This window comes from Odocoileus virginianus, chromosome 34 (genome assembly GCF_023699985.2).
Source record: "Odocoileus virginianus isolate 20LAN1187 ecotype Illinois chromosome 34, Ovbor_1.2, whole genome shotgun sequence".
Taxonomy (NCBI): Eukaryota; Metazoa; Chordata; class Mammalia; order Artiodactyla; family Cervidae; genus Odocoileus; species Odocoileus virginianus.
In genome coordinates, this window is record NC_069707.1 from 14,752,470 (window position 1) to 14,779,008 (window position 26,539).

Consider the following 26,539-nt stretch of genomic DNA (forward strand, 5'->3'; position numbering starts at 1 on the left):
GATTAGTATTTGCTAATTCAGTGTTTAAAATGACTTTATAGAATATAACTACTGTGAAAAACAAACTGAATTCCACTGAATTGATCACTGATTAAATTTGACATTCACATTGCAGTTTGTATCATCTGCTCTTTGTTTTTGAACGGTATCTTGAAGTTTTTGATTAAAATCTATAAACATTTTCATTATGACAACTGTCATTAAATAATTTATATTTAATAATGCAATAATTAAATGGGATAAGTCAAATGTACTTTCTGCCAATTCAGTTACGTGACCATGTAATATGAATTTTTAATAATATATTCTTGTTAAAAAAATTATTCATCTGAAGTAAAAATAGATTTTCCATAATACTCTATAGGTATAAAGTTTTCAAAATTTATCACACATGATGACATGATGAAAAAAAAATCTGTGAATCCTTGTTATTTTTTTCTCTCATGTATTTTTTAGTCTATGTATATTTTAAACTCTTTGGGGATGAAAAAGTGAAACAAAGAATAAAAATGAGTTCGAATATTTTCAGCATTTATCATGTCTGTTAAAAAGCAGGCCAAATGTTGCTTCAAAAAATAATAACTTTTAAGTGCATTTGTTCTGTGTTTATTTGGTATGATTTTAAAAATAAAATGAGTGTTACCAACAAAATAATGCAGGGATAAAAATTCACTGTGCATGAAAGCATCAAAGAGATTATGAAATTCTTTGAAGGAAAAGCAATGGTGTTTACAAAAATATTTCTGGTAATTGCGTAGCAATATCTCTAAAAGAGAGATTAATGATGCTCAAAGAATATCACTGCTATATCACTTCAGTTAGACATATTGCTTTAAAAATTAGTTAGATATATTGCTACAAAATTTTTAAATCTATGTATAGCTGGCAGATTTTTCTCAGATAAAAACAGCCCTCCTTCTTGGTAGCTGGAAGTAACAGACTGATTACCCAGTGAAGCTCTGTAGGGTCAAGCATTTTTCTTGCTTTAATAAAATTGGCAATCAGTAGATTCATCTTTGATTGAAATCAGATTATAAATGAGATCTAGTTGTTTTCATATATATGGGGAAGAAAGCACTAGTAAAGTATAAACTTGTGTGAGAAATCTTGTCCTTTTTTAAAAAAGTACCAAAAGTCCTTGAATTTATCTCTGGCCTTGGAGGCTTTCAAACAGGGGTAGATGGACAGACCCTGGAATCATTCTGTCTGGGATAAAATTCTGGCTCTGCCACTTCGAGCTTTATTTTGAACTTGGGCAAATTCCTCTAATTCCTTGGGCTTATTTCCTCATCTGTATTATTGTATTAGTTGTTCAGTTGTGCCCGACTCTTTGTAATCCCATGGACTGTAGCCTGCCAGGCTCCTCTGTCCATGGGATTCTCCAGGCAAGAATACCGGAGTGTATAGGGGTAATAACAGTTCTTAACCCATGGGATTGTTGCAAGGATTACATAAGTTAATACATGGTTAGATAACATGACCAGTTCAATGGACATGAATTTGAGCAAACTGTGGGAGATAGTGATGGACAGGGAAGCCTGGCGTGCTGCAGGCCATGGGGTTGCAAGAAGTCCAACATGACTTAGTGACCGAACAACAACAAAGTGTCTAGTACAGAACCTGGGACAAAGTATTAAATAAGTGTTGGCTTTTAGCATTATTATTCTAAAAGACAGAGAAGAACATTCCCCCACAAGATACGGCAAAAAAGGACCGGAAAAGCAAAAGGTTTACACTTATGCTAAATTACTCAGAACTTTGGAAGACCACAGGCTTACATTTTTTTTTCGCTACTCAGCAGATAAGGATAAATTCTTAAAGCATTTTCATTTCTTTTGGAAAATATGAATTTTAGAAAGAGGTTGTAGGTAGAAACAACAGAGGCACCTCATTTCTAAGAACTTAGAAATCAATTGACCTCAAGATATGGAAGCAACCAAAATGTCCATCAACAGATGAATGGATAAAGAAGATATCATATATATAAAGTTTATATATATATGCATATACATATATACAAATTTTGTATGTTTATATATATTTATTTATGCAATAGAATACTACTCAATCATTAAAAAAAGACTGAAATTTTGCCATTTGTGGCAACATGGATGAACTTAGGAGGCATTATGCCAAGTGAAATAATTCAGAAAAAGACAAATACTATGTAATACCACTTATATGTGGAATCTAAAAAACACAACAAACTAGTGAATATAACAAAAAAAGAGGTAGACTCACAGATATAGGAAACAAATTAATGGTTACCAGTGGGGAGAGGGAAGTGGGGAGGGACAAAAGAAGGGTAGGAGATTAAGAGGTACAAGTTATTAGGTATAAAATAGGCTGCAAGGATATAATTGTACAACACAGGGAATTTAGCCAGACTTTAAGTGGAGTGAAAGGTAAAGTGAAAGTGTTAGTCACTCAATTGTATCCGACTCCTTGCGTCCCATCGACTGTCCCAGCCAGCCAGACTCCTCTGTCCATAGAATTCTCCAGGCAAGAATACTAGAATGGGTTGCCATTTCCCATTCCAGAAAATCTTCCCAACCCAGGGATGGAACCAAGGTCTCCGGCATGGCAGGTGGAGTCTTTACCATCTGAGCCACCAGGGCTTCATAAGTGGAGCATAAGCTTTAAAAATCGTGAATCACTATATTGTACACCTGTAACTTGTATAATGTTGCTGCTGCTGCTAAGTCACCTCAGTCGTGTCCGACTCTGTGCGACCCCATAGACGGCAGCCCACCAGGCTCCGCCGGCCCTGGGATTCTCCAGGCAAGAACACTGGAGTGAGTTGCCATTTCCTTCTCCAGTGCATGAAAGTGAAAAGGGAAAGTGTAGTTGCTCAGTCGTGTCCAACTCTTTCGACCCCATGGACTGCAGCCCACCAGGCTCCTCCGTCCGTGGGATTTGCCAGGCAAGAGTACTGGAGTGGGCTGCCATTGCCTTCTTACTGCATACCAATTATAGTTCAATTTTTTAAAAATCAATTAGCCTCATGTGATTAAACCAAAGCAGAGATATGCAAAACCCCTTATAAGGACACTATTTTCCCAGCCAAGGTACTGTAACTTAATTGAAAATAGTAACAGATACAAAGAATATGGTAACCACAAGAGAGGTTATTAGTAATCCCACAGAAGTTCAGGGGAAAGACAATGAACCCCAAATGTCATGCCCACTTAATGGCTTTATTTCTCATGTAAATTGATAAACAGGTTTTCAAAGTTTTAAATTTCAAGAGTCTAACCTCACCACCTACAAACCTATACACACCAAGTACCTCCCAGAGACCGGGCCTTCTCTCAGGACCATCATCCATCCACAGGACTTGTTGGGTGCTGAACGCAACAGAACCCGGTTATCACAGGTCTGTTTAGTCAGGGCCACTCTGAGGCTTCCCTCGTAAGTCGATTGGTAAAGAATCTGCCTGCACTGCAGGAGACCTGAGTTCAATTCCTGGGTCGGGAAGATCCCCTGGAGAAGGGAATGGCAACCCACTCTAGTATTCTTGCCTGGAGAATCCCATGGACAGAGGAGCCTGGCAGGCTACAGTCCATGGGGTCGCAAGAGTTGGACACGACTGAGTGCCTCAGTACACACTCCAAGACAGCTATGAAAATATGAATACAGTTCTTTGGGAGTTTTTGCTCCCACGTGTTGAAGTTCTTGAAGGACCAATGTTAAATATTCCATCAAAAATTATGATAACTTACCAAACAAATGTTCCATGAAAAAAAAATCGACCTTCAAAAGCAAATGTGGCTTCTAAATTAAGCAAAACCCCCGCTTCTTCTGGATCTTTAAAATGTCTTTATTATTTTGGAAAATCTTATGGCTTTGGGTGGGGGAGTGTGGGATTTTCCTGACCCCATTTTAGACATGCTTTGGGTTTCTTTTAAAATGATGCCAACTTTCTTTCAAAAAGCAACAAATAATTCTTGCTAATAAAAAGTTTATAAAAGTGGAGCGGGAAGGCTGTTCCTTTTACACTCTGGGCCTTCAGTATCGATTCTAACTTCCTGCTGAGGTTTTCTCAAAAGTATTCAAAAACATTTCAATGATTTTTCTGATTCAGACCAGGCTAGATTTTATTACCGATTCGATTTAGCCAACCTTATGCATACATATAAAGTCATCCTCATCTATTTTCTCAACAACATCATAAAAATAAATGAGTCTAATTTTTGGAAAGAGATTATAATCTTCTGCTGATTCACAGATTTGACCCCCATTAAAATACCCTCTTTATAAGCTTGCATTGTGAGTCGTAAATTTCCTTGGTCTATAAAACCCCCTCTAATAAAAGAGAAAGAGAAGGAAGCAAGTTACAGGAAGTTGAGTCTTTGCCTAACCATTTTTTAAAGAAATCAATTCCTCAGCCTTTTCAGAGACAGATGTCTCTTGAGGTGGTTCTAAAATACTGATTTATGAGTTTAAACTGCCTTTATTTCATTTGGTAAATTAGCCACAATTACTTAATACCTGCTCTTGATACACAGTGGTGATCAGACTATTCAGTGAATTCAAAAGAATAAAAAGTATGTAAGTCTAATCTTGAGAATTTTCTGGTTAACAAGGAATGATGAGTTGCAGAAAAGAGAAAAACCATAAAATACAAACCACAATTAGTCACCAAGCAGTACTGCAACCATGGTATGTCTTCACGACTGGAATCATAAACATATTTGATGGTAGGTTGGAAAAGGCTTCACGAGGCAGGTGAGTCTTCCCAGAACTCTGAAAGGTAAAGTGAGAAAAAGTCAGAATTATCCCAATTCCTTGGCACATCAGGCTTCAGCCATTTTGTAATGTACGTGTGAGCAAAACTCTCTGAGGCAGTCCTCACACATCTGTGTTCACACACAGTCACAAACACTCAGACACAAATTCAGCCTGATTTGTCCCAAGGTGAAAACATAAACAAAAGGCCCAGATTTATGTTTTCCAGTTTTTATATCGTGATCATGTATGTGTCCGGGATAGGTTATCTGTTCACCAAACCTGGTTAGGTGTAACTTTGAATTTCTGGCCTTTGGTATGTGGGCAGAAGTAAAGTATATCACTCTCAGGTTTGGTCCATTAAAATTTCCTGTGTGATGCTGTATGCTCTCTCTTTCTCTGTCTTCTGGCTAGATCCTGAAACCTGAATGACCTCCAAAACCACAATTGAACGAGGTAGAACCTCCATCAGCCTGGATCCCTGAATGTCAGCAGAGAGCAGATAACCCCATCACCTCCCAGCCACACATTCCAGCTAATTGGACTTCCCATTTGTTAAGCTGTTGACCTTTGGGTATTTACCTGTTATGATAGCCAGCATAACCTTACCTATATAATGTCTCATATTTGAAAACAAAAACAGATATGTAATCCTGATGAATTTTGATGGGGAAGATTAGAAATTTATGAAAGAAGGTGCATTATGAATTTATTTTCATTTTTAAAAGTAAAAAATGAACCATTTGAACAGCAAATAAAACAAAAACTCTAAGTGTAGATACAGTTAGAAGAAAACATGGAATGATACAATTATTTGAGGGTAAGAAATTTTTTTTATCTGGGTCAGATCTGTAACACAACTAGCTATGCCCACCTGCTCCCCCGCCCCGGCCCCTCTCCCACCAATGCCCTGGGGCCAAAATAGTTCCTGTCTTTTGGGGAAGACTAAGCCTCTTTATTAACTAAATAAGTTTTGAGTGTAAGGTTTCCCACACAGTAACCCGGCTCCTCTTCTTTTTCCTTTGTCACACTTCACTCCAGTGAAATTTTACAAGGAAGCAAATACATAAAACAGATCATCCTGGCACTGCTCTTGTTCAACTGGCAGTTGAAAACACGGCTCCATGCCCAAACTGCTCCTGGTACTCCTGGAAACACCTTAACAAAGCCCCAGAGGCTCTTAGAAGCACAGTTTGAAAGCCACAGCTTACAATAATTCAATTGCAAAGTATTAGGTACAGTCACACCAAGCATCCTTAGTTTCCAAAATTTATAATTCCCTCATTATCTGTCAGTTTATCTGTATTTTTAGAAATTATTTTCCAACCTATGTAAAGCTCTTAAGACAGTGAACTCCATTTTCCTCCAAAATATTTCTTTACATCCCTCTTTCTTCCATTATTCTCTGTCATCAGCCTAGTTCAGGCCCACATTATGTGACTCCTATGCCTCAGTTTCCCCCTGCTCTCCCAATCCATCCAGCACACTTTAAGAGTGTATTGTCTGTCCGTGGGTAAAGAAGGTCCAAGATCAGATCTGCCTGTTCAAATGTCCCTGACCACTCTGTCTAAAATAGGCTCTTCTCCTTGATGTCAAAAATATATCTCCTCCTGACATCAAACCACTCCTGGGCTTGCTTGTTCCCGCTCACTTGGTTTGTAAACTCTGGGAGGATAGGGTTTTTATTCTGCTCATTACTTCATCCCAACACCTAAAACCCATGCATAGCACATATTTATTGCTCAGCAAATGATTCTCTGAGTGAATAAAGGAAGCAATTCCCTCAGAGAGTTTGTAGCACCTATGATTACTCTGTTCAACTCAAAACCGTTCAGCTCTACTCAATATTATGTGCCAGCCTGGATGGGAGGAGGGTTTGAGGGAGGAGAGATCCATGTATATGTATGGCTGAGTCCCTTTGCTGTTCATCTGAAACTACCATAACATTGTTAATCATCTGTACCTCAATACAAAATGGTTTTGGTGTTAAAAAATATAAAAAGAAATAAATTTTTGCTATAAGAAAAAAAAAAAACCCATTCAGATCCCAACATTATTAAGGGACAGCTCCCTTTTGCAGCCTCATTTCCTGTCTCAGAATCTCCTGGATGTTGACTCTCACAGGAACATGCATGAATCTCAAAGGCGTTATGTTGGTTGAAGAAGCCAACTTCAAAAGGTTTGTATTGTATGATTCCACCTATATGATGTTCTCAAAAGGACAAAACTACAGGACAAAGAACAAGATCTGTGGTTCCAGGAATTAGGAATTGGGGTAGAGGTGAACATAGCAGAACAGCATGAGGGAGTTTGGGGGAAATGGAATTGCTCTGTGTGTTGATTATGGTGGTGGTCATGGATCTATACATGTCCTGAAATTCTTAGACTTATACTTCAAAGGAAAGAAAGTCGGCTATAATTTTTTAAATAAAATGAATAAATATGCAAAAAATACTGTTTAGTCCTCTGGACCCTAAGATCCAGAGAAACTGAGTTTTTACTGTTCCTACATCTTGTGCTGACTTTCCTGTCCTCTCCCATCCTCCAGTAATCTCCCGTGAAACCTCTCCTCTTTCTATTGCTTCCTATCTCTCTCTACCAGACTCTCCACACTGAAAATTTCCTACCACAAAACTGGGCTTCCCCGATAGATCACTTGGCAAAGAATCTGCCGGCAACGCAGGAGACCCTAGTTAGATTCCTGGGTCAGGAAGATCCCCTGGAGAAGGGATAGGCTACCCACTCCAGTATTCTTGGGCTTCCCTTGTGGCTCAGCTGGTAAAGAATCCACCTGCAATGCGGGAGACCTGGGTTCGATCCCCGGATTGGGAAGATCCCCTGGAGAAGGAAAAGGCTGTTCACTCCAGTATTCTAGCCTGGAGAATTCCATGGGCTGTATAGTCCATGGGTCCCAAAGAGTTGGACACAACGGAATGACTTTCACTCACACTCACCACAAAGCTGCCAGATTGATTTTTCTAACACATGCCTTTTCCCATTTCCCTCCTCAGAAACTCTCAATGGCTCCATGTTGCCTATAGCAGTGGTTTCCAAGCCTCTTTCTCCTTTTTTGCCAATGAATCTTTGTTCAGTTGGAATCTTTTTCAGGAGGCCAGTGTGCAAAACAAACCAATTTGGGGATTTCCCTGGTTCACCTAGCTGACAAAGGGTGGAGTTCTAGAACCCCTCTATAGCCTGCCAGGGCTTCCCTAGTGGTCAAGTGGCTAAGACTTCACACTGCCAACACAGGGAGCCAGGGTCTGATCCCCGGTCAGGGTCCTAAATCCCACATGCCACAAAAATCCTACATTCTGCATGCAGCAACTGAGATCCAGCACAGCCAAATAAATAAATAATAAAATTTAAAATAAATAAGCAAAATAAAATCACAAGTCAATGCATTTATAGCACATACAAAAAAGTGCCTCCCCATCGCTCCCTTCTTACACACAACCCCAAGTCCCAAAGTGCCTTCCCAGAACCCCAAGAACTCTCAGAAGCACAGACTGAGAACTAGTGGACAATAGAACAAAGTCTAACTTTTGGGGAGACATTTCTGATCTCTGGGTTCAAGCCCCAATCCAGACACTTACTAGCTGTGTTGAAACTTGTTGAAATTCTTTTGCCCTTCGGTCAAGTTAAGGTAATAATAAGGTAATAATAACTCTCTTGTGTTGATGTGGCATAGTATGTGAATTCTTTGGTAGGGTATAAAATGCTTTCTAAAATGTATGATAGAGTATTATTATTATGAGAGGCAGTGTACATGGTGGCAAAAACTATGGATTTGGGCCTATCTGCCTTGTTCAAATGCAGGTCCTGTTACTTGCTACCACTGGCAAATATCTTATTCTCTCAGAATCTTACATCTTAGGTGTAAAATTAAGCATATATAGCATCACTTCCAGACATGAAAACCTCCAGAGGAAGACAAGGGCTACCTCCTTCCTTAAGCCCCCTTTTAAGCACAATCATTGGAAAAGGGAATGGTACCAACACAGGGAATGTTCAAATAAGAAGGTGGCTATGCCAGGAAAAAAGAAGGGAAAATGACTTTTGTATTGTCTTCCAACAGTCTCAGCTTCAGTTTCTACTTTTGGAGTCCTGTTCCTAAGCCAGACTTCTCAATGTAGAAAAATATTTCTCCAACCCATAAAGAATTTCTGACTATAGTGCCAGCAGTCTACATAGGTGAATTTTTCAATCAATTCTTTTAACTGAAAATAAATTGCTTCCTTCGGTTCTTGCTCATCAACATATTTAAACATATTCTCATGACTTGTCTTAAATTTCCAAAATGGTTAAGCTTGCAAAAGCACTTTGTCATATTCAGTAGGTAATTGACCTGCCTGATATGGAGCTGTGAGTTAACCATCTTACAGACAGGGATCAAAGGGAAGTTAGTCAGCCTTCCAATGGGTTATACAGAAATTAATAGAGAGAAAAAGAGTTTTCCATGAAGAAAAAAATGACATACGTTTTAACAAGTAGGAAGAAGGACACTTGAAAGTACTTTGCACAGCAAGGAGAACAAACCAGTCGATCCTAAAGGAAATCAACTCTGAATACGTATTAGAAGGACTGATGCTGAAGCTGAAACTCCCAATAATTTGGCCACCTGATGTGAAGAGCCCCCCTCCTTGGAAAAGACCCTGATGCTTGGAAAGATTGAAGACAGAAGGAGAAGGAGCCAACAGAGAATGAGATGGTTGTATGGCATCATCAACTCAATGGACATGAGTTTGTGCAAACTCTGGGAAATAGTGAAGGACAGGGAAGTCTGTCATCCTGCAGTCCATGGGATCTCAAAGAGTCGGACATGACTAGACAACAAAGAAAGAAGTAGAATTTTCCACAAAGGTAAGATGCCAGTGTTTGTGGAAGAGTAAATAGGATTATCCTGTTTTGGTGCACAGCAGAAAACACAATTGGATCACAAAATCATGGAGCTAAAAGCAAGTTTATGGCTTATATTCGAGAACATTAAGTAACAGAATAATTGAGTGCCAGCTAAAAGCTACATAATTAATTAGTAACAGAACTGGGACTGAAATTCAGATTCCTTGTCCAAGTTGCTTTCTCTGAACAAGAATCCAGTTCAATAAGGGAAGGTATCTGATGGGTCTCCTCTAAGATCATCATTATTAGGGTTTCAGCAGTTCAAATAACACTCCATTTGGGAACTGATGAGAAAGGAAACAGAAATAAAGAATCAAGGCATAATCTTACAGGTTGATATAAAACTATGGTTCGCTCAATTTTAAACAACTTGTCAGTAATGCTATCAAAGACCAGGCAAGAGTTGGAATAGTTTATCCGAACAGATTTGGGATTTCACCAAGACAGCAAAACAGTTTTTATATCATCCCTTTGGTTGAAAGAATAAGCCAGTTCATTCTCAATAAATCACTTCCATCTGGTCACAAGAATAATTTCCCTTCAAAAGAACTACCCACTGGTTTTCAGCTGGTTGGTGGCCTGAAACATGAGAGGCATCCTTTTCATCACTGGATTTGCTGATGTTCAGCTCTTTGCACCAAGAGAAGGCTTCCTTTCTCAATGTGGTGTTCAGCCTACTGTAAAATTCCATGAATTCATAAGCATCCAAATGATACAAAATATAATGATACAGGAAAACAATCCCTATCCCCACCCAGCCTCATTCTAGATGATTATTTAAAAACATATCTTTCACTGTATTTTTTTCCTTCTCCTCCTGAGACTTCAACATATTAATTAATCACAACGTGGCTGATCACACAATCTCCTGGCTCAAAATTTCACTGATAGTATATATTTACTCATTTTTAAAAAGAATTTAATTACATGGTTACAAATTACGGGAAAGGCACAGTAACCTGAAATAAAAGCCATACTTGACTTGTGGAGCCCAATAGATCAGAGCTTAAATTTTGTCTCTGCCATTGACTAGGTGAGTGGCCTTGTACCCAGTTACCTGAAATCACTGTGCCTTGGTGCTCCTATATAAATAATGGAAGAAAATCTTTGCCTCTGGGATTTTTATGAAGATATCATGCCGCATTATGAGTAAAGCACTTAATCCTGTGCCTGGAACATAGTGCTCCATAAATGGTATTTTTTGATTAGGGGCTTTCCTGGTGGCTCAGATGGTAAAGCGTCTGACTGCAATGCGGGAGATCCGGGGTTCGATCCCTAGGTTGAAATGGCAACCCACTCCACTATTCTTGCCTGGAAAATCCCATGGAAGGAGGAGCCTGGTAAGCCACAGTCCATGGGGTCGCAAAGAGTCAAACAAGACTGAGCAACTTAACTTTCATTTTTCTGATTACAATGCATCTATAACATGCTTGCTATTCACTGATTGTCAGTAATTATTATAAAAATTGGGAATTTATGTCAAAGAAATTTCACTGAATTCTGCTTCTTGCTTCATATTTTAAATAGCTCTTTCTGATTTCTGATTTTTAAGATCTGTAAAACATTTTTTTTTTGGTAAAACATTTTAAGACAAGTTCTAAATAGGAAAACATTCCGAATACTTTTTCTTTTTTTTTAATTAAACAAACAAACAACACACACACACACACACACACACAAGCTTTGTAGTGATAAGATTAAGGATGACTCATTCCATGTGCAAATGTGAAATCTTTTCTTTCTCATTAAGGACTCCTGGAAGAAATCAAGCTGGAAAATAGAAGAATTATATTAAGAGAAGTCTGAAATGGGAAGAAAAAACACAGTATGATGTATCTCCTCTTCACGTCAAAAACAAAATCATAAAAATAAACCCAGTCATGGCTTTCACCAACTTTATGAAAAGGAAAGAAAGAAAACTGAAGGAAAAGTTAAAAAAAAAGAAAAAGAAAAAATAAGAGCATGTATTCTTAACTTTTTTGGGTCATGGACTTCTCCAAATAAAACATTAAATTTTTTATGTAATGATAAAGCAATAATTCAAGATAGTGGAAGCAACCATAAAGTAATATGAAAATACTTGTGATTTTTACAGGTGATAAAAGCACAGATACTGCTAATATTGCTGAAATTTACGGCCAATAATCAATACTGAAGGAAATACTACTTTTCAATTAGAGATTAATAAACAGAAAGATTAAAATTTTTTTCACCCAAACTTACATGTCACCTGAATTCTATCCCTGAAACCCTTGAATTCCAGTTGCAGAATTTCTGCACTGGGGACATACCAAGCTCAATGTTTATCTTCTTAAATGTAAGATAGAATTGAAATATTAGCTCCTTTAAATTTTCTGAATTATGGTAAAAATTAACTTGCTGTTACATTTAAGAAAACAAGTACAGTTTTGCTTCTTCAAGCAAAGTAAAATGAAAAGCAATTATTTTTATTCTCTTACAAAGTTTTTTCTAGTGTGACTTCTCTACATTGTTAACGAAATACTATGTCTTTTCTCCACTTTTCCAGAATTTTATTTTCAAATTCACCTATGTTGATATACTTCTAGGATAAACCGCAGGAACATTTTTTGGTTACAAACATTACATGTAACAGAAAATTTTAGACAAGAAAGGAATGAGGATACAGTTTTGTTGTCATTGACCTTACTGTGTTTTACCAAATCCTTGTTCCAGTATAATGATTTTAAAGTTGAAACCACAAGAATGTGTGTAGTCAACAACGAAAATTATACTCTGCCAGTTTTTCTTGCTGAAATCTCCGTACTAAATAGTACAGAAGAAAAATCCAGCCACTTTTCAATGCTAAGGGATCTCCCCCTTGTGCCTAAACTTTGTATTGAACTCAAGCAGGATTGAAAGTCATCAGCATATATTGTGAAGTTTTTTTTAAAAGAAAGGCAAAAAGTGACTCTGCTTCTCATATAAAGCAATTACTCAATGTTGAGAGTTTGGGGCTAAAAGCCTAATACACGCCTAATAGAAGCAATTATTTCAAAGGACTAGAATAATTGGGTGGCTTCAAGCAATTCTCAGTAACTGAAGACTTGCAAATCTTAATGGGTACTGGTTGTCTGACAATGTTCCTATCAGCTTCCTTGATGATAGCAAAGATTTTGGACAATCTATATAGCAAAATAAAATACAATCTAGCTATATAATGAAATGTTTGCAGTCATTAAAAATCACATTTTGAAGAATTTTTAACAAATGGGAAACTGGGCACAATATAATATTGAAGGTATAAAAAGCAGTATTCAAAGATGCATACATTTATGCAAAACTCCCAATTATATAACATGGACATAGTCAGTGGCTGCCCCCCAAAAGTGTACAACTAGTGGAAATCAACATTCTAGAAGTGTCTTCCGAAAGAACAGATTGTCCTTTCTATATTCTGAAAGGTCTGAGAGTGGGGAAATGTGACCCAGCAAAAAAAGCAGGAAGGTAGGAGAACAAGGTCAACAGTGGTCTCTGATGAGATGGCTGAGAGCCCGCCAGTTCCCCAGGCAACAGTTCCCTATAATTTACAGATGAAGGGAAGAGGTTCAAGAGGTTCATGGAATATTCATGTGCCAGACCTCTAGGGGGTGCCAGACTGTTGATATCTTTCAGCATGACTCCCCAGGGAATCTGGCTTTGGGATTGAATGTAGATCAAGTTGACCAGAAATAACTTCTCCTTTTCCAGTAAAATTGTGAGAATGTGACTTAGGTCATGGACTTAATAGGAGACCAAGGATTGTAAATCAAATATTTATGAGTCCCAGATCATTATTGATCATTATGAGTCCCAGGTCATCCTACTATCCAAAAGTCTTCCATTCCCCCACCAGGGAAAAATTATGACAAACGAGGGCTTCCCTAGTGGCTCAAAGAATCCGCCTGCGATGCAGGAGACTGAGGTTCACTCTCTGGGTCGGGAACATCCCCTAAAGAAGGAACTGGCAACCCACTCCAGTATTCTTGCCTGAAGAATCCCATGGACAGAGGAGCCTGGTGGGCTATATGCCACGGGGCCACAAAGAATCAGACATGACTGAGCAACTGAACACAATATCAATTACTTAAAAACGGGGGAAAATTTTTTTTTTAATTTAAACAGTACAAACCCGCTTTTTCTTAGAAATGTAAAAAATATGTCTAGGCATGGAGAAAGCAATACACCAAAATCTTAACAGGAGTACTGGTGGCAGTGGAATAACGTCATCATTTTTCTCATTTTCCTCCCTGCCTTACTCACTTTCTATAATGTGAAGGTATCACTTATCATAGTGTATCAAGGTATTATATCAAGTATCAAGGTATCATACTGTGAATGTCAGACATTGCATGGGCACTTTACCAAGGTAATAAAGCACGCATGTGTAGAAGTATTCAGTCTCCTAGACGCCCCCCACCCCGACTCAGTCCAGCAAAAATAGTCAAGAGGGGAGAAAGTTTTGTGGAGTTAGAGGCTTGAGAACAAGACTCAGTGAAGGCTTGGGCAGAGAGAGCTATTAGCAAAATGAGCAGGAGAGGGAATTTTAATAAATCTAACTCTGACTGTAGTTTCAACTCACCCTCCTGCTTCTGCTGCTGCTAAGTCGCTTCAGTCGTGTCCAACTCTGTGCGACCCCATAGATAGCAGCCCACCAGGCTCCCCCATCCCTGGGATTCTCCAGGCAAGAACACTGGGGTGGGTTGCCATTTCCTTCTCCAACGCATGAAAGTGAAAAGTGCAAAGTGAAGTCGCTCAGTCATGTCCGACTCCTAGCAACCCTGTGGAATGCAGCCTACCAGGTTCCTCCATCCATGGGATTTTCCTGGCAACAGTACTGGAGTGGGTTGCCATTGCCTTCTCCTCACTTCACTCTAGGATTTTCTTAAAACCTAAGTAGAGTTTGAACTACATTGGTATTGCTTTTTGCAGTGGGAATTTCTTTTCTAGAAATAAAACTTCGAGGTTAAACAATGTGGATTCTGGCCATTAAAGAGTTCAGAAGGATTACTGCATTTTTATCAAACACCAAAATGCCACCTCAAATCCGAGAGGTGGGTCATCCCAAGAAATCTTGTTCATTTGCTGTTTAATCAAAAAGTAACATAAATCCATGGTGTGTGTGCGTGAGTGCTCCTCTGTACCTATGCCAAACACACAGACGCTCAGTTGTGGCTGACTATGCGACCCCATGGACTGGGGTCTGCCAGGCTTCTCTGTCCATGGAATTTTCCAGGTAAGAATACTGGAATGGGTTGCCATTTCCTGCTCCAGGGGAATCTTCCTGACCCAGGGATCAAACCTATTTCCTGTCTCCTGCATTGGCAGATGGACCCTATCACTGGCCCATGTGTGGTATAACCACCATTTTCTACCTATTTACCTGCCCTTCTTCCATATTTTTATTGTAATATACCTACAAGATACTGAATCTATATCTTGCAATATACCTGTAAGATACTGGATCTATATCTTGGTGAAAAAGTGTTGCATAAAATTTACAGACTGCTTTATCCAGGAGTTACTTCATACTTAACTAAGTATGTTACCATTAAGCAGTGGAAGCAATTGAAGATGCCATTTCGGGAGTGTTTTCCAAGATCACTCAGCTCTTCAGTGGAAAATTCACCCTCAGTTGACCTCAGAGCCTCAGCCTCCTCCTCCAGGCTCCTCTGTACCTATGCCAAACACACAGAGGCCAAACTTGCTGGGGCAGAAACAGCTGGGGAACTGGGAGAAGACTCTAGGCAGAGCCCTGTCTTTTAGGCGGGATGAAAATGGTCTGAAAGTAGACTGTGGTCATGGTGGCATAACTCTGTGAAAATACTAAATCTTAACAGGAGTACTGGGGGTAGTATACTGGGGTACACTTCATAGAGTTCATCTTTAATCTTCCCTTCTTGCCCTTCCCACACTGAAAGATAAAACCAATGAGACTTTTGATACAATTTACAATTCATTTTATTATTCTGGTGCAAGAAAACATGTCCAGATATATTTTCAATTTCAGTTGCAAAACAAACTGACCTGGAATTTACAGTCTTTAATATAACTGATCGCCAATAAATGCGCAAGATTATAAAAAGTGAATTAACTCGTCGGTAGTACAAAGTCTACGCAGAAGAATCTTTTATATCTAACACATTTTTTTAAGACTGCACAGCAATTCTGTTCATTTAAAACACATATGTATTAAAATAGGATATTTCAGCTGATTATGGAGATCACAAACAGAATGTAAAGATAGTACATTTCCTCAAGTACTAATTGTTTTATTCTGCTCAATCTTGAGTTTCTGATCACCCTTTCCACAGATCAAAATACAAATGCATGCAAATAATAGATATAGAAATGAAAGAAAATCCAGTAACAAAATTAAGAATTATAATAACTTATGAGGTAAGTTTTACTTTCACGTGTTCAGATATCAGTTAAGAAATGCCTCTCTTTACAAAGCATATTTAAGATGTATACTATATTGTCACTGAGCCCTTAGAGCCCAAAATCAAGTAAAATTTCATGCCTCCTAGAACATTAAATACCATGCAGCATAGTATTTTTTTAAAATGTTAACTTTTAAACCAGAATTGACTTCTATTTCTGCCCAATTAAGTTCATTAAAATCATTTGAAATGATACATTTAACTTGAAATAAGTTACTGAAATTCCAACACCAGAGTTAAGTATCTGTAACCAGTGTAATCCACCTAGCCCCAAGACAATGTAGTGGGGCAATGCGCTCAAACAAGAAAGCATCGGAGAGTGTAAATGAACACCAAGAAGCCACGCTTCCCAGGGCTTTGCTGGGGCTGCCGACTATCGGTCAGATCCTCCTACACAGCTGAAAGCTCCTACACCAAGTCAGAGTGGACCATCAAACTGAAATACTCCGTATTTCCCAGTGGTCAGCCAGTTGGGCTCAGAAGCTGTGAGCTGTTCACCTTGCCCGGGCTGCAGACCAACCTGAACCTCAGCCTTTAATGTTCTAATGCTGCACAGAGGTGCAGGGTGGAAGCCGCTCAATGCCTCACGAAATGGAACGGTAAACTCCCATCTTCTGTCACCCGTCAGCTTCCTATAATTCAAGTCACCCTTGAAGAAAATTAAATGTGCCTTTTGTAGTGCAGCATGTAAGTCAGGAGCGACCTGAGACATGGTACTGAAATCATGAGGCAGAGTCCAAAATATATGATCGAGGTAAACCCATCTGCCCGTTTTAATATGGTCTTCCCAGTCAACCCCACACTGGGACACCCACTTATTATTAGAATGCTTTAGTTGTTTGATTATCCAATTAAAATCATGTAGAGTAGTATCAGAAACAAACCATGGAATCGTTTTCCCATAAAAATGGATCTCAGTAGCCAGTTGAGAGGACAACAAGAATTCAGCTAATACTAAGTCTGTAATAAGTTCAAACCCAGAATTATCCAGAACAATATCCACTCGAGTAACAGATTCTTTTTGTCTTGTTTTCTTGTAATTGCTTAGCAATGACCAAAGACGATCCATGTCGTTCACTAAAATGAAAGGTTTTAGGTCTTCTAATGAATTCATTATATTGGTCTTCTGAGAAATATGTTCCCCACCTGATAGAGACAGATCACACTTATTTCCCCACAGTGAAATCTGAAAAAGAAAAAGCACAATACATGTACCCTTCTTTTGAATAACTAATAAAAAAAACTCTATTATGTAAGATGTAATGGGAGGAAGGGTTGCTAAAAAATGTTCATATGAAGCTCATTTCTATGTTCATTTCTATGAAGCTCAATATAAAATGTCCATCCAATCTACATTTTCTCTAATAATGCTGCATAAAAAAGCCGTGGCCTCCACTTTCAAAGTATATCCAGAACCTGGTGACCTGTACCGCCTCTGATGCTACCGGCTGAGTCCAGGCCTGAGTCGTTTCAGTAACAGAGATACCTATTTCTATGCTTGTTTCAGTCTATTTGCAGAAGCAATCCTCGACCTAAGTCATGTTATGCTACTCCTCTGATTGAAACCTTCTAACAGCTTCTCGTTTCAGCGTGAGTAAAAACCAAAGTCCCTGCCTTTGCTCCAGGGCGCCCTGGCTTCTATGCGGGTCCCTGCGGCCCCTCTGCTTTCTGCTCATTTCCTGAAGCCTCTTCCCCTCTAGTGTCTCTCTGCTGTTAAATGCACACCAGTTTACTTTTCAACTGTTTAAACAGACAGACAGACTCAGGAGAATAATTATTATATTTACCTGAAGAATTTTAAAAAATTCATTTTTCAGTTGATTTTCATCTAGGTCTTCAATAGTTTTCCTCAACTCTTGCAGGTGAGTACATAAGGCAATGACAGATTCCTGAGATTCAAAGAAATTTTGGTCTTTCAATTCTTTAAATATATCAAAGTCATCGATTGGTGGACTAAAGTAGGAAAAAAAAAAATAAGTGAAACATTTCTATAACTCTGTACCTTTTTTTAAACATTTGAGTAATTGCAGTTTTTTAAAGAGAATGATAGCAACCCATCCAAAAAATTAGTGGTGATTTTTATTAGATATAACACAGACAAGTTACACAAAAATAATCAATTTACACTAACTAAATAAAATTAAATAAATTATGCAAAAATAAATACCCAAACTCATTTTAATTAGTTGTCAAATATACTGGAAGTATTAAATAATTATGGGGACTGTATCCATAATTATTTATCCAGTGGGTTTTTAGGACAAAGGGGAAAGAGAAACAGAATTTCATGACAATTGCTTTAGTTTCACAAACATTTTTTTGGGTGCTCAGTGCGGTTCAGGCTCCAAATAACAAACATGTGGATATAAACAGAATAAATGAATGCAATGCAGTAAATGTAAAAGAGTCAAACACAGAATATCACAGAAACCCAATGACTACATGCTATAAAGCAGACAGCACTAATATAAATCTTATTCTAATGACAAATTTTCATCATTTATGTGTAGATTTCCAATTTTTTAGCAACTTTTACTCCCAAGTTGACTTTGACCAATGGTGATGGATATTCTGTGGCTACATATTCATGTTGAGATCAGATAATATTGGCCTAAGAAAAATGTAACTCAGAAGGTATACATACTAGCATAACAGACTTTACAGAATCAAATGTAAAGACATTCAGATCATCTGATCTTCAAAATTAGCTACTTTTTCCAGGGGTCTCCTAACTTAGGATAAAAAGGCAATATGGCAGATGCAATGGGATTGATTAAAATCAAAACCAAAAACATACCAGAATTTACACACCCCATTGATGGCTGCCTCCCCCCAGTCAGTGAATCAGCCTGGAAAGCTACACCCTTAGTCCAAGAATGCTGACATTGCTCAAAGCACTTTTGGAATTCCTCTTTGGGAATTTTCCTCAGAACCTGTTATTAAATGTACTGTCAGCGATGAGTATTTTCATGCTTTGGAGTTAATTTGTTTTTAGAAACAGCCAAAAGTCACTCAAAGCAATTTCAGTAGAATGAAGCATGTAAATCAAATGGAATAAAACATTTCTGGTCAAAAATGAGGAGTGACTAAATAATAATGAGACTAATCTCATTTTGAGGTTTGTCAACTGGCTCTGAAAGAATTAATTAATAATTAATAAGAATAATTAATTTTAATTCTTTCAAAGAATTAAAAGACTTTTTTAGCAATGCTGAAATGAATCAGTCTCTCAAGGTGAGAAAGGGATAAATGTATTTGGATGCATGGGTTCCACTGCAGGGGTCAGCAAACTGCAGCTTGCAGGCCCTCTCTGGCCCACCATCTGTTTTATATGATCTGCAAGCTCAGAATGGCTTGCACAGTTTTAAAGAGTTGGAAAAATATTTTAAAAGATTTTGTGATACACAAAATTCAGATTTCAGGGTCCATAACTCTGCTGCTCTATCAGAACACACCACGTTCACTTACATACTGCCTATGGCTGCTTTGGCACCGCTAAAGCTGAGGGGTAGCAACAAAGACCATGAGTCCCCAGAGCCTAGAGTGCTGACCGGCTGGCCCCTTACAGACACCTCTGCAGACCCTCGTCTGGTCTTGTGGCACAGCACGTGGGATTTCCGCTCCCCAGCCAGGAACTGAACCTGGGCCCCTGCAATGAAGTGCAGAGTCTCAACCAGTGGACTGCCAGGGAGATCCCTTGAGACCTGTTCCTTATATTTTAAGAGCAAACTCACATAGCTACAAATGATTTCAGAGATTTTAAAATGTTTGCCATTTTACAATCTACTAGAGCTGTATATGTGTACAAACTTGACCCAGGGGTCCACTCCTAAGTATATACCCAGCAGAAATACACACCGATGTTCACCAAGAATATGTGTTTGAATGTTTGTGGATCCAAAGGCGGTGTGTGGGGGCCTAAAGTTCTGCCTTCTGATCTGGCCACTGGGGACACAACATGTTCCGGTGAAGACTGCCGAACACTTAAGAAATGTGCACTATTCAGCATGTATATCACACTTTAATAAAAGCTTGAAAATGTATGTCATTTTCTCCTTATTTTCATTTTTCAGTATCTGAAGCATATTTAAATTTTACATATGGCTAAAACTTTGAATCTTAATTTGCAGACTATTCAACCACTTAACTCTAAATAACCCAAAATATACATCTTGACAAAGAAAATTCAAAATATGTTTCAGTATGAGGGGCAAAGTCATCAGAAACATATCTTAAAGCTAACGTGGGCTTTGTGCACATGTGTGCTAAGTTGCTTCTGGGGCATCCATACTGTTTTTGACCCTACGGATTATAGCCCGCCAGGCTCCTCTGTCCATGGGATGCTCTAGGCAAGAATACTGGAATGGGTTGACATTTCCTCCTCCAGGGGATCTTCCCGACCCAGGGATCAAACCTTCACCTCTTACGTCTCCTTCGTAGGCAGGTGGGTTCTTTACCACTAGTGACACCTGGGCAGCCCCTATGTGTGCTTTGGGATCCTGGAGAAGCTAGAAAGATAGTTCTTTGGTCACTCTTGACGGGTCACTGACCCAAGATAGGAATTCTTCATATAAGAAGCCTAACAAGTTGGACACTTAAAAACTACTTCAAGGGTAGGAATAAATTAGGAGTATGGGATTAACAGATACAACTACTATACATAAGATAGATAAGCAACAAGGATTTACAGTATAGCACAGTCAACTATATTCAATATCTTGTAATAACTTATAATGGAAAATAATCTATGTGTGTATACACACACACACACACACACACGCACACAGATGTATCTGAATCACTTTGCTATACACCTGAAACTAACACAGTACTATCAACCACTATACTTCGATTAAAAAAACAACTTCTTCAGTGCTAGTTCCTCTGTAGGATAGCCCTTCTTTGTACTACCTATACCCTGAGCATCAGACAAATACCCAAATCTTCAAATATTTGCCAAAGAGACCCCCTTAGGAGAGTTCCACACCGATGACCCACTAATGTTCCCGTTCCCGGAACTTCAGGCTGAGTGTTGCCTCGATCCCTGTCACCAAGCTGCTGCTGGACCAATGGGCGCCAGCACAGGCTGGGCAGAATCTCCCTGGGGCTCCAACGGGCAGGCCCCACCGTGGACACATTTCACCATGAGGATTCAATGTAACAATTTCCAAATCTGCATATTTAAAAACAAACCAAAAAACCTTTGCCCAACTGGCTGACAAGCAGCTGGGTTTGTAAGCTTCTGTCCTCAGTTTTTCACTCTGAACTAGATCCACCTCCAGAACTCAGAAGCAGCATTCCTTTCACTTTTCTAACATCCGAATTCCTCTAAGCTGCTCAGGGTGCCACTCAGTGTTTCAACATTTCAGCAGCTTTGTCTGATACCATGGGTGTTTTCCAGAGTTATGAAACCATCACCCAAAATGTCAGACTAACCTTAGTCCTGGAAAGATATCCAAATGCACTACTTGTTTGAGGAGGGGGCTTATCTGACTTACACAGACCAGGCTCCAATACTGGTTCTACCAGTTACTCACCATGCAGCCTCGGAAAAGATACTAATCTCTCTGAGCCTCAGTTTCCTCCACTGTAAAATGGAAACTGTAACACCTATATGTCACTGGGTTGCAAAATAACAGAACTGAGCTGGTCTTCAATACATGACAGTGCCTAGTGTTTGCTAGTCTTTTTGCTTGGGTGTGCCAGGTAATATGCTGTATTTTTAGTGAGTGTATTCTGCTTTTAAAACACAAGACCCAAAATCTACTTATTCAGCAAATACTAAAAAAATTGCGACCTTACAATAATTTATAAAGATCAAAACAAAAAAATAATAAATAGACTCAAGTTTATGCATGTTTCCCTAAGTAATCTTTTTATTTTACTTTCAGTGCTGGTTTAATTAAGTGCCTTCAAGTATCCTATGCTGTGCTGAGGAATGGATACCAAAGATTCCTCTTACTCAGCAAACCTGTATTTCTGTAACCTGAGCTAAAAGAATGATCCACGTTACATTTTCTTCTGCTCTGTAAGGCAGTTCTCTATCAGAATTTTCCTAGGAAAAAAATTAGTATAAACAACTCTATAAAAAAGTTATTCTGGGACATGTGTTTAACTTTTTGAGTTGTTTTCTAATCTAGCCATTAAAAACAAGAGCGGAAAATTAAGATAGTGCATCAGAACAATGCAGTGACTCACTGTTCTGTTGACTTCTTTTAGCAAATTAATTGACATATTATCTATTTTTAAAAACAAAACATATGCTTAGTTTGTCCTGTCTTGATTTTTTATATAAACAATTATTTCAAATTAACATTTTTTTGCTTATTAAGAACAATTTGTTGTATTCTGCAAATAAGTAAGCTCTTTTAAGAACTTTTATTTAGTTCCTACTTCAGATATTTAATCTTAGGTCTATTCTAAGCAAGTGGATAATAACTGTCAATAAACAATTACAACAATAACGTTTGCAGAAATATCTAATAGCACCATTAATATCTGCTGAACTGAATTCAGGCTTCATTTGGCTTTTATTTTAAAACTTACCATTTTATAATTTTAAAGAAAGCATAAATTATCTACATTTGTTATTTGATGGTTACAAACTTACCTTTGGATAATTGCTTCATGAATTCTACGGTACATGTAGCATTCTACAAATAGCCATGGTGAGAGAAACCACCTTGGTTTCCCATCACTTTCATTTAAAAGACTCTGTTGATATTCTAGGTACTGATTCCATATGTCAGTATCAACAAACTTCTCAACCAAAGGAACAATTGGCTTATCTGTTTGCAATTCGTTCCGTAATTTAGAAAGAAGAGAAATTGCTTTCTTTTCAGCTTCTAGGCCTTTCTGCAAAAACATGGGAGGGGGGGGTTGTTTATATATATAACATATATACACACATGTATGAGTCTACATTACAATTAATTTATATGTAATTATCTTATCTATAGCTATAAAAATACATATGTACACACATATAACATATATACATAATTCCTCTAGGGTAACAAATTTCTATGGATCTAAATTTAAGAAGGAAAAAATAAAACATTTCAAAACTACATTTTATGTCTTTCGCAAACGTATAAACATTTAAATTTAGAACTCTTAAGTTGAAAAATCAAAGAACACAAAGAGATCTCATATCGACATTATCTTGCCTTACCTAGTCCGCCTTTTTTTAAAGTTTCATGTTATGAACTTATCTCCAGGTGAAATGACCATTACCATATACGGAAAACTGCTTATTGTGTTTGTTAGACTTAACCACAAAAGAATTAAGTAAAAACACAATTCTTACCTCTCCATGTTTCTCAAAAAATTCACTTTTATGTCGATGCAATGTATCAATAGCTTTGGTTAAGATCTGGGGTGATCTGTCTTTAACTGTAAGATACGCAAATGATCTAGAAAAGAGTCACACACACAGCAGATTATTCAGTAGCATTCACACTAGAAGATTGTCATCTTTCAGTTTTTGGAACACCTCATCTAAATTTAAATTCCTTTGCAAACAACTGTAAAGTAAACCAGCATTGCCCAACTCCTGGAGTAACTCAAGAAAATCGGAAAACCTCTCTGAGAGTGTTAGTCGCTCAGCTCTGTCTGCTTCTTTGCAACCCCATAGACTGTAGGCTCTGTCCATGGGATTCTCCAGGCAAGAATACCAGAGTGATTAAGCCATTCCCTTCTCCAGGGGATCATACCCACCCAGGGATAGAACCTGGGTCTCCCGTATTGCAGGCAGATTCTTTGCCATCTGAGCCACCAGGGAAGCCTGGAAAAACCTCTCAGGTGTCTCATAAAAACCAAGCAAGCTTTGTGCCTGAAATCTCAGACTATTCCCTGGAGTGTTTAATCATTCTTACCCTTCTTATTGTATTCCTCTTCTTCTCCTTAACCAGAAACTAGTCTAACAAAGTGATAAGACAGAAGCAGAATTATCCTAAAAGTCAAACAGGCTTTCCTTCTAGGTTTATTATTTACTAAATGACCTTTCCTACCTAGAAAGGTGAGGCAATGGATGTAAAACTGCCTGAAACACTTTACAGTGAAGAAATATGTAGAGAAAGACATTTACAACCCTGCTTCTCTTTGTCTATATTCTCAGCCAACATTAATTCTTTTCAAAGGTTTTTCTTGATGCCTTCTTTCCCTCCCCAGTAACTCCTTCCATCCTCTCTAACCCTAAGCAAAATTAAGGCAAGTTACCATCTTGCTTTCCCAACCAGAAAATGAGATTTTCTAGAAGTGTCAAGAGAATGAAGAAAGCTGGAGATGAGGAAAAATCTGTGTATATTTGAATCAAAAATTAAAGATACTCTTGATTTTAGCCATACAAAAATCAAGATTTACTGATTATCATTGTATGTATTATTAGTTTAAGGAAATACATGGTTCAGATAGGGAAAAAAAAACTTTAGCATTGTGAAGTTTTTAAATAGAAAGCACAAATCAACTTATCAGTTCATTTATATCTTCAGATCACCAGAGACAATGTAAAAACAAAGACAGTTCGAATACTTCTGCCCAAATCTCCAATGCTAACTTAAATTTGGGATAATCACACTTGTAAAAAATCAAGTATCTTATTCCAGTTTTCAAAAATAGGATTATATGCCCTGAGTAGTTCTTCAAGAGCCTTCCTCAAACATGAACCATAAAGCTTAAAGGAAAAAAATTGCAAAAATGCTTTCTGATTCTGTGGCTTTTACAGTGAACAGGTTTTAATATGCAAGACATGAAATGAAGTTGCTTCACTCATGTCCGACTCTTTGCAACCCCATGGACTGTAGTCTGCCAGCTCTTCTGTCCATGGGATTTTCCAGGCAAGAATACTAGAGCTGGTTGCCATTTCCTTCTCCATGGGATCTTCCCCACCCAGGGATCGAACCTGGGTCTCCCGCATTGCAGGCAGACTCTTTACCATCTGAGCCACCAGGGAATAGTAACTGCTCTGATCAGAATTTAACTTTTAACAATTACTACTAATTCCTTGGAAAAACAGAAAGAATACTTAATCAATTGAAACTTGAATTTTCCAAAGCAGCAGATACAAAAAGTGACAGTTTTTTGAGATTCTACTTAACTAATTAAGTCACTCAGTGGTGTCTGACTCTGCGACCCCATTGACTGTAGGCTCCTCTGTCCATGGACTTCTTCAGGCAAGAATACTGTAGTGGGTGCCATTCCCTTCTCCATGGGATCTTCCCAATTCAGGGATCAAACCCAGGTCTCCTGCATTGCAGGCAGATTCTTCACCATCTGAGCCACCAGGGAAACCACTTAACTATAGAAAGTATTGCTATTTTTCTAGCTACTAAATTTGCTCATAGGTTTACATCTCCAAGAGTAAAGTCTCAGGTCCAGGGACTTGGATGAAGGCAGATATACCTAGGACTCAAAATTTAAGGATGCAGACACTCCCTATATTTGCCTGAAGGTGAGTACAAGCTTAAATTCAGGGCCTAAGGTGCTTCTCTGACCTCAATCCATTGCTGGTACGGTCAATTTTTTCCAAGTGTTCTTGTGTTTTGCAATATTTTTCAGTAAGGACACATCTCAAATGTAAATCGGGCCTTCCAATTTGTACTAACAGATATATTTGTATGGAATCTATAATATGACTTTTAAAAAAGCAAGACGGTACAGGTACTTGCGGTGGGATTACAAATTAATCCGATTAACGATAGAAGAAACACATTTCTCTATAGATCTCAGATCCCTAACTTTTGCAGAGAGCTTTAAGCATCCCCCCAAAAAAGTAGGTTTATTAATTAAATAGGGTTGAGTCGCGCTGCAACACTCTGAAAGGGTGCCTAACACGCTCATGACAGTCATGCGTGAGTTAAAAAATAATAATAAACATTATCGAACCACTTTAAAGACGCATTAACTGTTCGATACAAATTAATGCAAGCCAACCAACACCCTCGAACCATCACTTGTAGAGACAGGTTAGGGGTAAACGAGGATTTCCAGGCGGGATTCGCAGTCCGTTCCCGTGTAGGCAAGTCAAGAAGCCACGAATCACACCGCAGGGAGGAAGCAGCAAAGACAGTCCGAGCCTGGAGCCCGGCGAGCGGCCGCTTAGCCCTCACCTCCCCGCGAGCCGTTAGAAAGCGAGCCGTGGACCCCGGGGAAGGGAGCCGGGCGGCGGGCTGGAAGTCGCGGGCGGCGGCGGAGCAGGCGCCTCCAGCCCGCCTCCGCTTCCCTCCCTGGCACCCACAGGTTCCCCACGAGGCCCAGCTTCCCGCAGAAGCGGGGAGGAGGAAAAGGAGCCGAGAGAGTGGCCGAGGAAAGCGACACGAACCCTACGTCCCGCGCCGACAGAGATGCCGGAGGCCCCGCCATCACCTTCCGCGCTCCGGACTCCTACACTCGGGTCTCACCCGCCGCAGGAGGGTAGGCGGTGCCGACGCGAGGGAGGAGCCGAGAAAGCGAGGGAGGTGGGTTTAAAAAAA

The 26,539-nt window shown here is 38.8% G+C and overlaps 1 protein-coding gene across 2 annotated transcripts; it reads right to left on the reverse strand.

Annotated features, from left to right (window-relative positions):
• Nucleotides 1-15,871: 15,871 nt before the first annotated feature.
• ARMT1 (acidic residue methyltransferase 1) lies at nucleotides 15,872-26,524 on the reverse strand. 2 transcript variants are annotated; one of them, XM_020899331.2, is made up of 5 exons: nucleotides 26,389-26,524; nucleotides 23,377-23,482; nucleotides 22,678-22,922; nucleotides 17,855-18,020; nucleotides 15,872-17,253 (listed from the first exon to the last, which is right to left on the reverse strand). In XM_020899331.2, the coding sequence occupies exons 1-5, from the start codon at nucleotides 26,427-26,429 to the stop codon at nucleotides 16,486-16,488; spliced, it is 1,326 nt and encodes a 441-aa protein (XP_020754990.2). In that variant the 5' UTR covers nucleotides 26,430-26,524; the 3' UTR covers nucleotides 15,872-16,485. The 2 variants fall into 2 exon arrangements, with proteins under 2 accessions (XP_020754990.2, XP_020754997.2); XM_020899338.2 differs by having other exon boundaries at nucleotides 26,433-26,521.
• Between the last annotated feature and the right edge of the window lie 15 nt (nucleotides 26,525-26,539).

Excerpts from the sequence above, each read along its gene's own strand:
- ARMT1 (XM_020899331.2), bottom strand. The coding sequence starts at position 26,429 with ATGGCGGGGCCTCCGGCATCTCTGTCGGCGCGGGACGTAGG. Across the intron at positions 18,021-22,677 it reads CATGAAGCAATTATCCAAAG|TCCACCAATCGATGACTTTG; the intron begins GTAAGTTTGTAA and ends TTCCTACTTTAG. Across the intron at positions 17,254-17,854 it reads AATTTTTTAAAATTCTTCAG|ATTTCACTGTGGGGAAATAA; the intron begins GTAAATATAATA and ends TTTCTTTTTCAG.